The sequence below is a fragment of the Sprattus sprattus genome (genome assembly GCF_963457725.1).
Source record: "Sprattus sprattus genome assembly, chromosome: 6".
NCBI classification, from domain to species: Eukaryota; Metazoa; Chordata; class Actinopteri; order Clupeiformes; family Clupeidae; genus Sprattus; species Sprattus sprattus.
This window is the reverse complement of record NC_137925.1, coordinates 26,489,865-26,505,241: the sequence shown is the minus strand read 5'-3', so window position 1 is coordinate 26,505,241 and position 15,377 is coordinate 26,489,865. Positions and strand designations below refer to the sequence as shown.

At 48.4% G+C, this 15,377-nt stretch overlaps 1 protein-coding gene across 1 annotated transcript in view; it reads right to left on the bottom strand.

Annotated features, from left to right (window-relative positions):
• tsc22d3 (TSC22 domain family, member 3) overlaps positions 1-14,401 on the bottom strand; it is a 30,211-nt gene extending 15,810 nt beyond the window's left edge. Inside the window, exon 1 of the mRNA XM_080840480.1 lies at positions 14,079-14,401. Coding sequence (XP_080696606.1) covers positions 14,079-14,392 — 314 coding nt within the window. The 5' untranslated portion in view covers positions 14,393-14,401. The remainder of the gene's footprint in view (positions 1-14,078) is intronic.
• Between the last annotated feature and the right edge of the window lie 976 nt (positions 14,402-15,377).

Below are 15,377 nucleotides of genomic sequence, written 5' to 3'. Positions count from 1 at the left end.
GTGTGTTGTGCTCTGTGCTGTCTGGACTGGAGCTATTTCGGGCACGGGTGAAGGTGTGGGGCAACTAGCTGCTGACAGCCAGAGTGCACCGCGGGCTGAAAACAAGGTGAGTCATCCCCCCACCCCCCGCGACCGTGGTGTTCTCTCCTGTACCTTTGTTTACCCAGCAGAGTGGTGTATTTACCCTGTTGCCACGCCTGTGAAAGGCTGTTCTGCCCCGGCACCTCTGCCTATTTGCATGGCCTCTTTATCAAGACAGCCACTCCTGCCTGTCCTCACGCCACCTCCAGAAACACACCCATATGAATTCACAGAGAACCCACACACACACACACACACACACACACACACACACACATACACACACACACACACACACACACACACACACGCACACGCGCACATACACACACACACACACCCCACACGCACACACACACACGCACAAGCGCACATACACACACACACACACCCCACACGCACACACACACACACACACACACACCCCACACGCACACACACACACACACACACACCACACACACACGCACGCGCGCACGCACGCATGCACGGCACGCACACTCACACACACACACACACACACACGCACACACGCACACGCACACACAAACACACACAAACACACACAAACACACACCACACACACAGACACACACACACACACACACACACACACACACACACACACACACACACACCCACACACGTACGCACACTCGCACACACACACACACACACACACACACACACACACACACACACACACACACACACACACACATACGCACACACACATACACATACGCACACACACACACAAACTCACGCACATGCACACACATCTGCTCACACACATGCACACACATCTGCTCAAACGCAGCTTGCTAATGCAGAAGGGCACGATGGCCTATTTTACACTAGTTAAAAAGAAAAAACAACATACACACTTCAAATGCTCTTCCGTGCTGTAACAGGGTTTCCTGAAAAGTGCCATAAGTCAACATTGAGCACAGGATGGGACTGAGTATGACCCCCACACATGAGGACAACAAGGAAGCAGACGCGGGTCCTATTATTAGACCCAGGCTGCATGGGTGTCACACACATGGAAGCTGGTCTGAGAGGCCCCCCTCACACACGCATGTTTCACAACACGAGTGGCAGACAGCACTTCCCTCTGCACCATGGTGATTATCTCATGTCAAAGCTCGGGCATTTGATGCTTGTTTGTTGTCGGGCGTTTGTTGTTGTTGTTGTTGTTGTTGTTGTTGTGAATGCACAGAGGAGTGTAAATGCTGGGCATGTCCTAAAGTTAATGACTAGATACACACAGGTGTAATAACACTGAAGTCCTGAGGGCCTTCACAGACAGTGAGTCATGATCACACAGACACGGTGTAACATGAAGCGTGTGAAGGGAGTCCAGAGTCTGGGACGAAAGAGGGAGAGAGAGACAGAGAATGGGGAGAGAGAGAGAGAGAGAGCTCGAAACAGGGAAATGAAAAAAAATGAGGAAGAGAAACAGGCGAGGAGGGAGGGAGGGAGGGGGGGGGGGGGGGGCTCACACAGCTGTTGTTCTACTGTGCTTCCTCTGATAGTGAACTTGGCTGTACTCCCAGTTCTTTAGGTAAACTGTAGAAAACACAATTACCTTGGGACACTTTTTTTCTCCCACACACACACAAAAAAGAGAAGGTGCCAGAGATAATTCATAATTATTTCAACTGATTTGGTGCCTTTTCAGAACTTTCTAAAATAATATAAAACAAATAAAAAATGCTTTAAATTATACAATGATTACTTGGTAGACTGGATGCTTTTTATTAAAATTCTTTGGGTAAAATATATACTTGTGACATACAATGAGGGACGTGTGAGAGCTATATGTTGAGACCTATAATAGAGAATATAGAGAATATGCTGACATGTGGAAAAATCATTAGCTTCTTAACATGGGATCATAGACTTACTGGGCAGCCTTTAATTCTGTAAGCTGTGTAAAGCGCTGTCTGTGGTTCTTGAGACCAGCGTCAACATGGAACAGCCCGTGGGCTGGGGGAACTTATTCTGGAATACTAATTCAGGCGAACAAAAACACTGCAAGGGTCCTCGGCCACCTTCGGCAGGCGCTGCCATGGTAACCGAGGTAAACGTGAAGGAACATGTCCGCCTAAAAAGCAATTAATGGGATCCCACACATGGAATGGAGCTCTGAGACGGTGGTGTGTGTGTGTGTGTGTGTGTGTGTGTGTGTGTGTGTGTGTGTGTGTGTGTGTGTGTGTGTGTGTGTGTTGTGTGTGTGTGTGTCTGTGTCTGTGTCTGTGTCTGTGTCTGTGTTTTAAATATACTGTTCATAGCAGTCAACAATGCAGCAGAATGAATGGAAAATACTTCCTTTCCAATCCTTTTTAAATTTGAGAGCTTGATTCTTGTTTGCTCTGGGCAATGGCCATGTGTGCTGAAAAGGGACAGGGAGCTAGGGTTATAGCACGTGTGTAGCACAAGTTATAGCACTTTACTCTTCCTCTCTACCCCTGAAACCTGGAAAGGCCACAGCTCAGTTTGGTAGAACAGTACACCTGTCTACTGATGAGCCATCTGAGAAGGTGATGATTGGTAGTGGACACACAATGATTCACGCCGCTCACCTATTGTTCATTGTTTCAGAGGTGTCGCATCAGAGGTGTGTTGTATTTGCATCATTGTTTATGGTTGTATTGACAGAATTATGGACGTCCATTAGCCCAAACATTCAATAGTTTGTTCTCAGATGGAGCATAAAGCTTGATGAAAGGCTGCTCATAGTTTCCACTGAGCGTAAGATAAACATTGGCAGCCTTATGAAACCAGTCGTTTCGGTCATAAATCAGTCTCCTTTTTTGTCAGCATGAAATGGCAGATTAAATGTGCACATGGCAGTGTCGTTTAGAGGGATAACCCTAGCCCTACATTCTCACCCCACCAGTGGGCTGCTTGTTGTTGTCGCAGAGGAACACACACAGGCTGCAGCAGGCTGGTCACCAGGATGTCAGCAATGTGGTTAAATAAAGTCCACAACAATATGTGAGTGACTTCTTTCAGAACACTGAAAGAGGAAGTACTCCACTGATTCCACACATTAACCAAGAACGGGTGGCACCAGTGGTTGGGGGAGGGCCGGGGTGGGGTGTGGTCCCTCATGAGAGAGACTTCCTGAGTTAAACCATGGCCGTGACCTTACTTGACTCTGAAACCCCTTTGCCCAGCAACAGCAATCTCTCCAGGCAGGCCAGGCAGATTACTGCAGCCATGGAGTATGGGGGGGGGGGATGCAGGGGTGAAGAGAAGGGATACATAAGTGGAGAGGGGAAACTGGGCTCTCTTATTAATTAATAATAATTATAATTATAATTAAGTTCCTCTCCAATGAGACTCTGGGGACTGTGTCATGTGACTGAACCAGATGCAGGAACTCTAGCAGCCGGCCGTCTAGAGTGGCAAGGCTTTAGTGTCCCAGCTCTGTCCCTCAGAAAAAGCGAGCCAGTGTGCCTGGCCCACGCCTGGATCAGGGACCGCCTGGTGTGTTGCACATTCCAGCCCCCACTGTCTTGGCTTTCTTGGCAGGAGAAATTCCCTGGCTCCCGAGCCTCGCTTGGGCCTGAGCTCCTGCACCCCTAGACTCCACTGTTCACTAATTCCGTTTATTTACATTCACTTGCATGCTAACATCAGGTCAGGCCCCAAGTCCGATGATGATTGGGGGGCGCTATGACATCTTTGCGGAAAGAATGCGACCGCAAGAGGAATAAAATGGGGGTGGCTAATTATCATCCTTGGTGAAGATGGCAGCCACTGCACAAGCACGGGCACAAGCGCGGGCACATGCGCCCGCGGAGTAATTAGCCCTCGCCCGCCCCCATGCCCAACATCCCCAGCCTGCCCTCTGTGTTGCACCAGTCTCGTAAACAATGCTCAGGAGTGTGGCACCAGTGTGGTCCAAGACAGGATGCATCTTGTTTGCAACTGCTGCTCATCCACTCTGCCTGGGTTTGGTGCCAAGAATGATCACAGGCACACACAACTTGGCAAGCGGCCGCTGGAGCAATCTTGTCTGCCAGGCATAAACCTCAAGTGAGCTCAGGGGAGCTCAGAAGAGCAAATAAATCTTTTCTAAACCCTCACCACCCCCAGTTGAACTGCAACTTTAATGGCCAATGCACTCAATCCTTGCTTTTCTTCCTTCTCAAACAAACAGAGAACCGAGACAAAACTTGGTTGTGGTAATGAGTGAAAAAGAACCACAATCAAGGGGGGAAAACAACACATTGTTAGAGGAATGTTCCTATGGGTAGAGGTTTTGGTTTCCTGTAAATCATGGGAGAGTTACCTAAGAGCGGCCTATTCTCTCCTAAGGCCCATCCTCTGGGGTTCCCACGGCTGCAGTGAACACTGGATGGTATGAATGAGTTTGAACGTGACAGGTTGGCAGCAGAGCCAACGCAGTAACACATGTTAGTGCTCAGTGACCATGTATGTGTATGTGTGTGTGTGTGTGTGTGTGTGTGTGTGTGTGTGTGTGTGTGTGTGTGTGTGTGTGTGTGTGTGTGTGTGTGTGTGTGTGTGTGTGTGTGTGAGAATGTGACAGGTTGGCAGCGGAGCCAACACAGTAACACATGTTAGTGCTCAGTATCCACTGCTGACAAACAAACACCAACTATAACCATGGGGATGTTTTTGAACTGGCAAAAGACCTCACTTATTTTCTTACTTTCCTGCCTTGTGTGTTGTTACTGAGTAATATAACAAACTGGGGATACTCTCAGGTTAAGGAAAGCTGTTGGTAAATCTTTGAAAATGAGGGTTTGTGGAGGGTTGGGTGTTGTGTTGTTATCTTGCTATGAGGTGGGGACACTGTGCCATAACACCCTGCCAGCTCTGAAGAAACCACAGCTTGCAGCACAGCCTGTGTACTGATTGCCCAAGACATCCTCCCCTTCAGCTTAGGACATGAAGCCTCTGCGTCCTCGTGTGACCTCAAGCAAGCGTTTTCTTCCTGACTTCTTAAAAAAGCCTTCTCGTTCTTCGTCTTGCATATGCTCTCCAAAAACAGGGAGTGGATGTTTTTGAAAGTGAAATAGGCACATGTTCTTTAATTGTCATTTCACTGGCTGGGCCAGGGAGGAACATGGAACTGGGGGAGGGGTGAAATTATCAATTATCTCTTTTGGTTTGGAAGTCAAGGCTTTCCAGCAGCCTGCTGTCAGTTTTCTTAAGAACAATTGTTGTTTGAGTCAGAAGTATATTTACAAAGTTTGCATCTGGTTTTCAGTGATGGAAAATGCGTACTATTTAAGACAGACAATCATGTCTGTTCACTTGCGTGAGAGGGAGCCTTTGGAGTTGTGTACTCCTATAATTAAACAGAGCAGAGAAAACAAAAACAGAGTTTCTGGTCGTTTACCTCTGAAAAGCAGTCTTTAAGAAAACAAGCGCCTTGCATAACCAACAGTGCATGCTGTACTGAGTAGACAGTGTGTGTGTGCGTGTGTGTGTGTGTGTGTGTGTGTGTGTGTGTGTGTGTGTGTGTGTGTGTGTGTGTGTGTGTGTGTGTGTGTGTGTGTGTGTGTGTGTGTGTGTGTGTGTGTGTGTGTGTGTGTGTGTGGTTTACAGTGTTTTGGGACAGTGTTCTGTATCTGAGTTGTTGAGAAATACTGATCTGACAAAGCCTGTCAAAGTCGTAAGCAGTTCGAATTAAGAAGGTGACAAAAGACACCAGGCCACGAGACAGGCTGAAGTCACGCCGGCTGCAGATGCCAAATGGATGCCCCTCTGGTGGGCCGGTGCAGAGGAGCGCAGAGGAGCACAGGGGAGCACAGAGGAGCACAGAGGAGCACAGGGGAGCTCAGAGGAGCACAGGGGAGCACAGAGGAGCACAGAGGAGCACAGGGGAGCTCAGAGGAGCACAGGGGAGCACAGAGGAGCACAGGGGAGCTCAGGGGAGCTCAGGGGAGCACAGAGGAGCACAGGGGAGCTCAGGGGAGCACAGGGGAGCTCAGGGGAGCACAGAGGAGCACAGGGGAGCTCAGGGGAGCTCAGGGGAGCTCAGGGGAGCACAGAGGAGCACAGGGGAGCTCAGGGGAGCTCAGGGGAGCACAGAGGAGCACAGGGGAGCTCAGGGGAGCACAGGGGAGCTCAGGGGAGCACAGAGGAGCACAGGGGAGCTCAGGGGAGCACAGGGGAGCACAGGGGAGCACAGAGGAGCACAGAGGAGCACAGGGGAGCACAGAGGAGCACAGAGGAGCACAGGGGAGCAGCTGGGATGAGTGGCTGAATCATGTCTTCCTGTGAGAGGACAGAGTGTTCCCGTCGCTTCCTTCAAGGGCCTGCTGCCCTCTAGCCAGGGCTTGTTCAGAGTTAATCCTCCGCCAGCTCACAAAGACGGGGCACTTGTTGTCTCACTTCAACAACAACAACAACAACAACAGAAAACACCAGGTCTTGCTGCCTTGGGCTTGATTGTTTCATCATCCAATGAGCAGCGCAGTGCCGGCCTTTCAACTGGGGAGGATACACCCTTATTGTGTTTTGACTGCTTGATAACTGTGTTTCCACGCCTGACAGCCAGCGAGGGATGCAGAGCGAGTGAAACCTCTTTCTTTTGTGGTTATTCACAGGGGGGGACTTGTTCACGTCCAGTTCAGTGAGATGTCTGCCAGGTCCCATGCTGGCAGTCAAGAGAGAGAGAAAGAGAGAGAAAAAGAGAGCGAGAGAGAGAGTTTGGGGAGGATGGCGTGTGTGTCGACAGCTCCTCTCATTATCTAAATGTACACCAGAGCCTGAGCCCAGCCAGATAAGAGTGTGTGGATCAGCAGTGTGCCGCAGCTCTCACCACTGAACTTCAGTCCTGGCCTATTATATAACAATCCGCCCACAGTGCTGCCAGATAGGCACTATTAGATGGCTGACAGCATGACAAGCAGGCTCAGCAAACACGCCATCAGGAGGGGAAATTAATGCCCCCTGTATGAATGCAAGGCACTCCCTTGGCCAGCTAAATGCCCCCCGTATGAAAGCAAGGCACTCCCTAGGCCAGCGAAATCGAGCAAATGTTTCCCTAAGAGCCTTTTTGTACCTCCATCCGTCGAGGTAATTGATTTAATGCCAAGCCTGGCGCTTTGACGTTGCAAAGTTAATTTATTTTAAACATGGCGCTGTTTGCGATGCTGTTCAATTGTGAGGTTGGCCGTTCCCTCCATACAGGCGGGTTGGAGAATAAGAGAGCGGGTGAGAGAGGATATCTTGTCCTTTTTTGGCCGTGGGACCAGGTTCGAGGCCCATGCCGGAGATACCTGGTTGAGCCCTCACAAAATCAAGACTAACAGCTGCTAAGGTTTTGGCGGTTCAACTAAGGACATCGTCTGGAGGGAAGAAAATGAATTTCCTGTTACCCATAAACCCCTGCAGCTGCTGGAGCACACACCCTTCTCACCCTCTGCCCTTTAGCATGATCTCTCCCCAAACACAATCTCTCTCTCTCTCTCTCTCTCTCTCTTTCTCTCTCTCTCTTCTCTCCATCACGACGTGCTGTCTGTCCTGATAATGAGCCATGTCATCTCACCTCCTGAATGATTTGTGAAACAGACTTATTAACGGATTTATTTCATGCCAATCCTCTGATTCACTCTGCTCGCTACTCCACTTATTCTCCACGCCTGGGGGGAGATTGACGTGTAGCCTTACTGTACATGCCTGCAGAGAGAGAGACCTTTTGTTTCCCTACTGGCAGCCAGCTCTGCGTGATCCGTGCACCACTCCTTTGGGGTAAACACTGTTAAGCCTCTGCAGAAGCCTGTCTGGGTGTCTGTGTCCGCTCAAAAACACACACTGTGGCACACACACAAGGAGTGTGTCATAACTGCGGCACACACACACGGAGTGTGTCGTAAGCCGCGCTTTGAGGTGACCCCCGTGTTAGCCCTCACCTAATGAGAACGGCCTGCTGCTCTCCTCACGAACCAGCGCAGCGGCGTCTCCTCCCAGACACTCGACACTATTGATGTCCTTATCTGCCTTTCCTCGACGAACTCGACGACCTCGCTCACCTCTCCTTGTTTTGTTCCTTTCTTTCTCTCTCTTTTTTTCTCGTAACTGTCTCGGGCGGGAAACAGGCTTGACTGGTTCATATTGCCACTGTCATGGTGAGAGGCTGTGCAGAGTGTGCATCAGTGAGACTGTGCAGCCTTTATCTCCGTCTGGCCCCGCCGGCTCTATTGTGAGCCATTGAGTCTGCTAACCGTCCATGGCACTGCCTTTGCGTGCCACGCTTTAGCCACGGCCCCCCATACACACATAATAGAGACATCCACCAATAGGAAGGCCCCATGTAATCAGTGTCTGTCGGTACCCATTACAGCTGTTCTTGGAATAAGACCACCTTATACTATGGAACAGAGCGCAGGCGCGCATCCAGCTCTTGGCTCACAGTCAAAACTCCCTTCACCTAGTCAAAACAATGCTGTTATTCAAGTAGTCAATTAAGAAGACGTTTCATTCCTCGCCCTGCTTTTATGTGAGCATAACAGTCGAGCCATTGTCTGCTCTGTGAACAACGTACAGAAAGACACAAGAAGCAAAGCTGTCAGTCAAATCTGAAAGTGTAAGCTTGCATCTAGAGAAGATCACTTTTTTGCTTTCTCTATTTGAAGCTTCAAAAATGTCAGCCAGGCAAGTTGCCTAGTGTGACAGACAGTGTCTAGTGTCGTTTGAAGCGTTTGACTTCATTAGTTTGACAAGAGGAATCTGTCTGTCTCTCTCTCCCAGACAGGCTGGTTGTGTAACAATAGCCGGCGGGGATAGTGCTGTGCAGTGAACAAACTTAATTCCTTACACCTTAAGAGATGTGCTAGCGACAGACGTTAGCACCCATGGGTTTAAGCCTCCATGTTTGCTCGCCCACCTCCCATGACGTGAGTTTGAGCCAGTGCTGTACTGTGCATGTCTACAGAACAGAGGTTACATCACGTAGTGGTGGGTCTGTGCAGTCTGTGTGACACAGCTGCAGTAAGATTTATGATTTATCATATCTGTGCTATTGACGAAGAAAGTCCAACACAGTTTGACGGAAAAGATAACTTGTAGATTGTCTGCAATGACTCAGAATCTCAAAGTCCTCTGTAGAATTTAACCCACTATCTTTACAAACTACAAGGGCATCCCCTAAAGTTTTTTTTGCTGCCTCAGTAATTGTGACCCCGCCAAACGTGCCCGAATCTCCTGTTTGCCCTGCTGAGGCATGAAGCCTCGGCCTGTGGCGTAACTCACGCAGGTGGCCACAGGTACAGCACAGCAGCCTGAGGGAGGCCTGAGGTGGGGAGTTATCCTCCCAGGATTCAGCCTCAGAGCTCCTCAGAAGCCCGCCATTTCCTCCACGCTTATCCTGCCAAATCAGTGCTCTCATCTTTCTTCCTTTTTTCCCCCTCCCCCCTCCAAAAAACACAGAGTCAGAAAGGAAAAAGGCAGGCAGCCCGGCAGAGAGATCTCAGAAGCCCTCCATGATCTCTCGTCTTACGTAACCACCCTCCTCCACCCACCTTCTCCGTGATCCCAGACAAACTCAAGGAGATTCCCCACAAAATCACCTCATTTTATAATAACACACCCACCTTGCTGCCAGCCAGTCTCATGCTTTCTCGAGACATCAGGTTGTTACCGAGCGCCAGAATGAAGGCTGGTTACAGTAACCAACCCGCAGCTAACCGTAAAGGCATAATTAAGGCCATATATCTTTATTGTGGCCCTACGTTTGAGCTCATAGACGACTTCAGTTATGAAACAGTCAAATGTGTACCATCTGTCCCTGCTGCGTGCAAGCGATGGATATTACACCGCTTACCATTTTAATGAGAACCTTAGCATAACTCCTTACTACAACAAATTGACTGGGCTCCTGTAAACACGGGTCATGGATTCTTACTTTGAATAACATTACACTAGCTCTAGCGTTGGGGACTCTGCATAGGATGTTTTGTGCAAAGAAAAATGCTTTGAGCCCTCATGTGGTAGACATCAGTTTTATTATGACCCTGCTCCAACTGTTTCCACCCTTATTTCGCATGTGATGTCTGGGGTGCCTTTTATTAGGACAGACTGTCGCCCTTTTCCCACTCAGTGCAGACACTGTATCTGTGTGTGTGTGTGTACGTGTGTGTGTGTGTGTGTGTGCGTGTGTGCGTGTGTGTGTGTGCGTGTGTGTGTGTGTGTGTGCACCGTGTGTGTGCGTGTACGTATGCGTGTGCGTGTGCGTGTGCGTGTGCGTGTGCGTGTGTGTGTGTGAAAAGCACATACGTGTCAGCACGTGTCCCTGCGTTTGAGTGTCCCTGCTTGTGACGGAGGCCATTCCTTCGCGGGTCGCTGCTGCAAGAGACATTAGATATTTTCAGACGTGCAGAAAAGGCCCTTCAAGACTGCCAAGAAAATGCACACTTGAGAAAGAGAACAGAGTGTTCTGGCTGAGAGTTTTGTTTGTCGGGCAAACAGCTCGATCGAGCATAGTGTGGCACCGGGTCAATGCGTGCAGTGCTGCGGGCTGTACACCTGATGGACGGGTGCCAGCTCAGATAGCCATATCTCACTACCGCGGCCTAGAGACTGACAGGAGGTTCTCCTCCCACTCTGAGCTCTGGGCTGCATCTGGATACTGACAGCACTGGAGAGAAACTGTTCGCACTCATTTAGTTAGTCCCACGCCACCTCATTTTCATCACCCCTTTTCTCTTCTCCCTCTCTCATTTCATCCTTGTATTCCTCCACCCTTCTCGACCTCTCCTTGTTTTTCCACTACCCCTTTTGACCTTCTCCCTCTCCTTAACCTCCCCTCGCTCACTCTCTCTCTCTCTCTCTCTCTCTCTCTCTCTCCTCTATACCTTTCCACTTCCCTTCTCCTCCTAGGTCCCTCTCTCTTCCTCTCCTCACCCCCAATACACTGGCACTCATTTGAATCCATAGCAACCCTCCTATGGATTGACCAGAACCCCCAATGCAGTTTCTGATGCATATGAGTACACTAATGCACTGATAACCCATCTACAAAATGGTACCTGACCTAAAGAATGTTGTGTTATTTTATTGTTCCCATAAAATCTGTAAGTTAATTGAGTAATGTGCTCTTAACTTACTGGCAAAGATAGTATAGTGTATGTTAACATGCATGTTAAACTTAGAACTTCCACAAAGCCTAAATAGAGTGGTTGTACATGCAGTGCTGTTATAAGGTCTGTACCATGAGTTATGTTGCTATATGAAAGATCTTATACTTAATCCTAATCAGATAATAAGATGCTGCAGCAGGCACTGTCCTTTAAGTCTGTTTATGCCAGTGTCAGACAATGTCAGCACTTTAGAACCCTGAGTGGGCACACAGGCATTCTGCAGCACGGTTGTTTTCATTCTTGCACATTGAGTCAAGGTCTATATTTGAGCAATAGGCCACAGAGTTCCCCCCTTGCCTACATTCCGCAGAGCTGAATGTAGTGGCTGCTGTGAAACTGGCCTAATCCTGGCAACATTTCTGTAACTCCCTGTTCTAAGCTTTATTAAACAGACACACCTACTTTATCGCAGGGATATCAAATACACAGTGTCCAACCCCCCCTCAGTGTCCAATCCCCCAAGGCCTCTGTGCAAACATCAGAGGCCCACTGTCGGGGGGGGGGGGGGGGGGGGGGGGGGGGTTGAAAGGGGACAAGGATTTGTATCAAGCCAAGGGACAGATATTTGCTTTGGTGATTGAAGTACAGTACCATTCAAAAGTTTGGACAGTGTATTCTTTACTTTTATTATTTTCTACATTGTAGATTAATACTGAAGACATTTAAACTACGAAAGAACACATATTGAATTATGTACTAAACTAAAAAAGTGGTATCGTGTAGAAAATAACAAACGTGAGAAGATGAGAAGGTGTGTCCAAACTTCTGACTGGTACTGTATAAAAGGGAGTTATGTAAGGTGAAAGGGTAGGAAAAAACAGATCTCCCACCAGAAGCAGCCGACGTCCTTGTTAGTCTCTGCAGTCATGAGTGCCAAGGAAACCTCTCCTCTCCTCTCCTCTGATGAAGACAAACACTGCAGAGCTTTCTTTCACTCGTCAAATCTGAGGTGCCAGACTCGAGGTGCGGGATACTTAATCAATCAAGGACAAGTTTTCTCCCAGTCAGAGATAGCTAGCTGGCACACAACACACATCAATATGTTGTCCCCTGAGGTATTTATGACCTTATATTAATGATGTAGACTGTAACCTTCCAGCTTGTCATGTTCAAAAGGGCACCCATCATGATAAGCTGGATTAAATATTAACTGGCACAAAACTCTGAGGAGATATAATCTGTGCATCGTTGCCCTTGTGGATGAATGCAGCGTCTTGGATGTACATATGAACCAAGTGAGGCTCCAGCTGAAATCAACATCAGATAGTAGATAACGCCACAAGATTGCAGTGCAATAAATGGCTCTGCCAAAAAATGCAACCTTCACCTTATTTCTGGCTACAAATCAATATTTACCCGCGTTATCAGATTGGCGATTAAGAAAAAGATTGCCGTGTACTCATTACTTTCGACTGAGCATACATAACCTTTCTCCCATTCCAGAATGAAATTAATTGTGTTTACATTCAGTCGCCACAACAGTAACCGCTGACGCCTCAGGCTAGTGTTGAAGGATTATACAATATGTATTGAGCTAGCGTGTGTCTTGTCATAGGCTGGCTACACTCTCGTCCTGAGTCTCAGGTAGAGGTCAAAGTTGATGTCTACGTTGTCTGTTTCGATTTTTTTACGGCTGTGCTCAAAACAGCAACTTGAGCAAAGGTTCATGCAATGATGTCATATTTCGCATAGCTGCACAAATATGACGGGAAAAGTGCTTTTTACGACTTCCTTATCAGACCTGTTGCCCCAAGCTGCATGTCTGGCAAGTTCGTCATGAATGTTTAACCCAAATATCTGCTACACTGACATAATGACACTTAAAGGAAAGCTATAGTCCACATGATAATGATAGCATTTTGCTGTGGTGTTATTGGTGACCATATAGTTTCTACAGTAGCCAAACCCTTGAAACAGATTGCATAACAGCTAACAGCTCTGACTACAGGATGTGCTCTGCACTGACCTTTCACCCCACAGCTCCTTATTCTTATGGACAAACACTTCCTGTTTATGTCAAAAAAGAAATAAAGAAGTTGCCATTTCTTAAATGTCGCCTCATTCACCTGGAGGGAGACACTTAACTCATGTGTTTAAGGCCTTGGCTGCCAACTGCCTTTGGGGTCTTGTAATACATTTTAATCCTTGCTAAAACAAGTCTACTAGTGTTCAAACTTGACTTAGCATTTCAATTCAATTATCAATCATGGATGTGATTTGACTAAAGCTCAATGGTTTATGAGATCGTCAGTAGAAAAAAAGGAGGTCTACCCAGAAAAAACACAACTTTGTTTAACTATTAAATAGACTTTGTTACCAGCTTCTGATCCAACTGAAAAGTCATGTTATTAAAAAAAAACCACATGGCTCACAGGTTGTTTCAATATTACTTCATTAATGTGTGTCATGTGTTACTTCTTCCATTTTAATCACTTACCTCAGAACAGAAAATAGCCAGGAACATACAGAATTCTCAAAAACATAATCAGATTTTTGTTTTACTGAAATTACTGAATTCTAAATAAACATTCAGTTTGGAAAAGAGATGCTCAAGCCTTTAATTATGATCCGGCCTGAGGGGACTCACCATCCTTCCCAATTGGAATCTACAATTAGCCTGATTGATCAGTCTCTAAATCAAATAATTATACCCATTCTTGTCAGATTTAGGTGTGGAGGTAGACTAAAGCCTTCTTTTGTTCAATCACATATTTACTAAAAGAGGGTGTGGGTGACAGCCATAAATACCATAGTACCAAATCAACAAAGAACTTTAACCCACACAGGTAAGGTTTGCCTATGATTCTCCTAGTATGGGAGGAGAGAAACTGGGGTTCAGAATCAAGTTGGCGTTAGGGTTATCATAGATACCTGTGGAAGTAGAGGAGGATGGAGAGCATGGTCTGGTCAATGTTGCTGTTGCAGATGCCCTCGTTGAGCAGGAAGCAGGGGTCTCGCACCACCGACTCCAGGGAGTCCTGGCGCATGATGTTGTTCAGCTTGTCCGTGTTCTGGAAGAGCAGCTGGTCGCGGAGCTGCCTGAAGGGGTTGCTGAAGGTGGGGCTGCCCAGTCCTCCCAGGCCGTCGCCGCGCCCGGGGCTCTCCGGGGGGTAGCCGTTGGCTAGGTCCAGGCAGCAGCTGCAGCAGTCCAGGCCTATGGGCGAACGGCACTCCTCATCCGACATGGCGGCAGATACGCGCACACACACCCACACGCGGCCACACGCCCGGGGGCTACCTGAGAAAGAGGATGTGCAGCAGGTGGAGCGTGGTCAGGCCTACAGGAATGCCTGGCCTCTGGGTTTCACTGCTGCTTGGAGACAGAGACTGAGACAGAGACAGAGAGAGACCGTGGCTGCTTTCCTCAGTGGATGGCTCGTGTCCAGGTGCGAGGCTGAAAAGAGCTCCCCGCGGCACTGGGTTGAAGAGTCAGGCGTTGGTTTCTCTCCCTCGTTGCGCCGCTGCTGTTTTCTGTGTGTGTGTGTGTGTGTGTGTTCAAGTGTGTGTGTGTACGTGCAGGGGGAAACTGTCACGGCAACACACTGATTCAGCGAGAGCGAGTGTTTGAAAGCAAAACCAGAACGTGTTTTTCGCTCTCTCTCTCTCTCCCTCTCTATCTTTCTCTCGCTCTTTTTCTCCCTCCCTCCCTTGCTCTATCTCTCTCTCTCTTTCTCTCTTTCCCTCCCTTCCTCTTATGCCTCTCTCTCTCTCTTTTTCACTCTTTCCCCTCTGTCCTGTGCGTGAGTACGAGTCACAGTAGGCGAGGGGAGGGGTGCAGGAGGGAGGGTTAAGCCTTGGGATTGGTGAGAGACTCTGCCCAGTTCTCACAGCAGGCCCTCCTCTTTCTTTCTACTTCACTTCTCTCTCTCCCTCTCTCTCTCTCTCTCTCTCTCTCTCTCTCCTCGCCAAGTTCTCACAGCAGGCCCTCCTCTCTCTCTCTCCTCTGTGCACTCCCTCCCTCCCATCCACCTCAGCACAATTGGGGGAGGGATGAAACACGTAAGCGAGAAAATGAGAGAGAGGCACAGACAGAGAGACAGAGAGACAGAGAGACAGAGAGACAGAGAGACAGAGAGAGACAGAGAGACAGAGAGAGAGAGAGACAGAGAGACAGAGAGACAGACAGACAGAGAGCGAGAGACACAGAGAGAGAGACATATGTATTGTTTA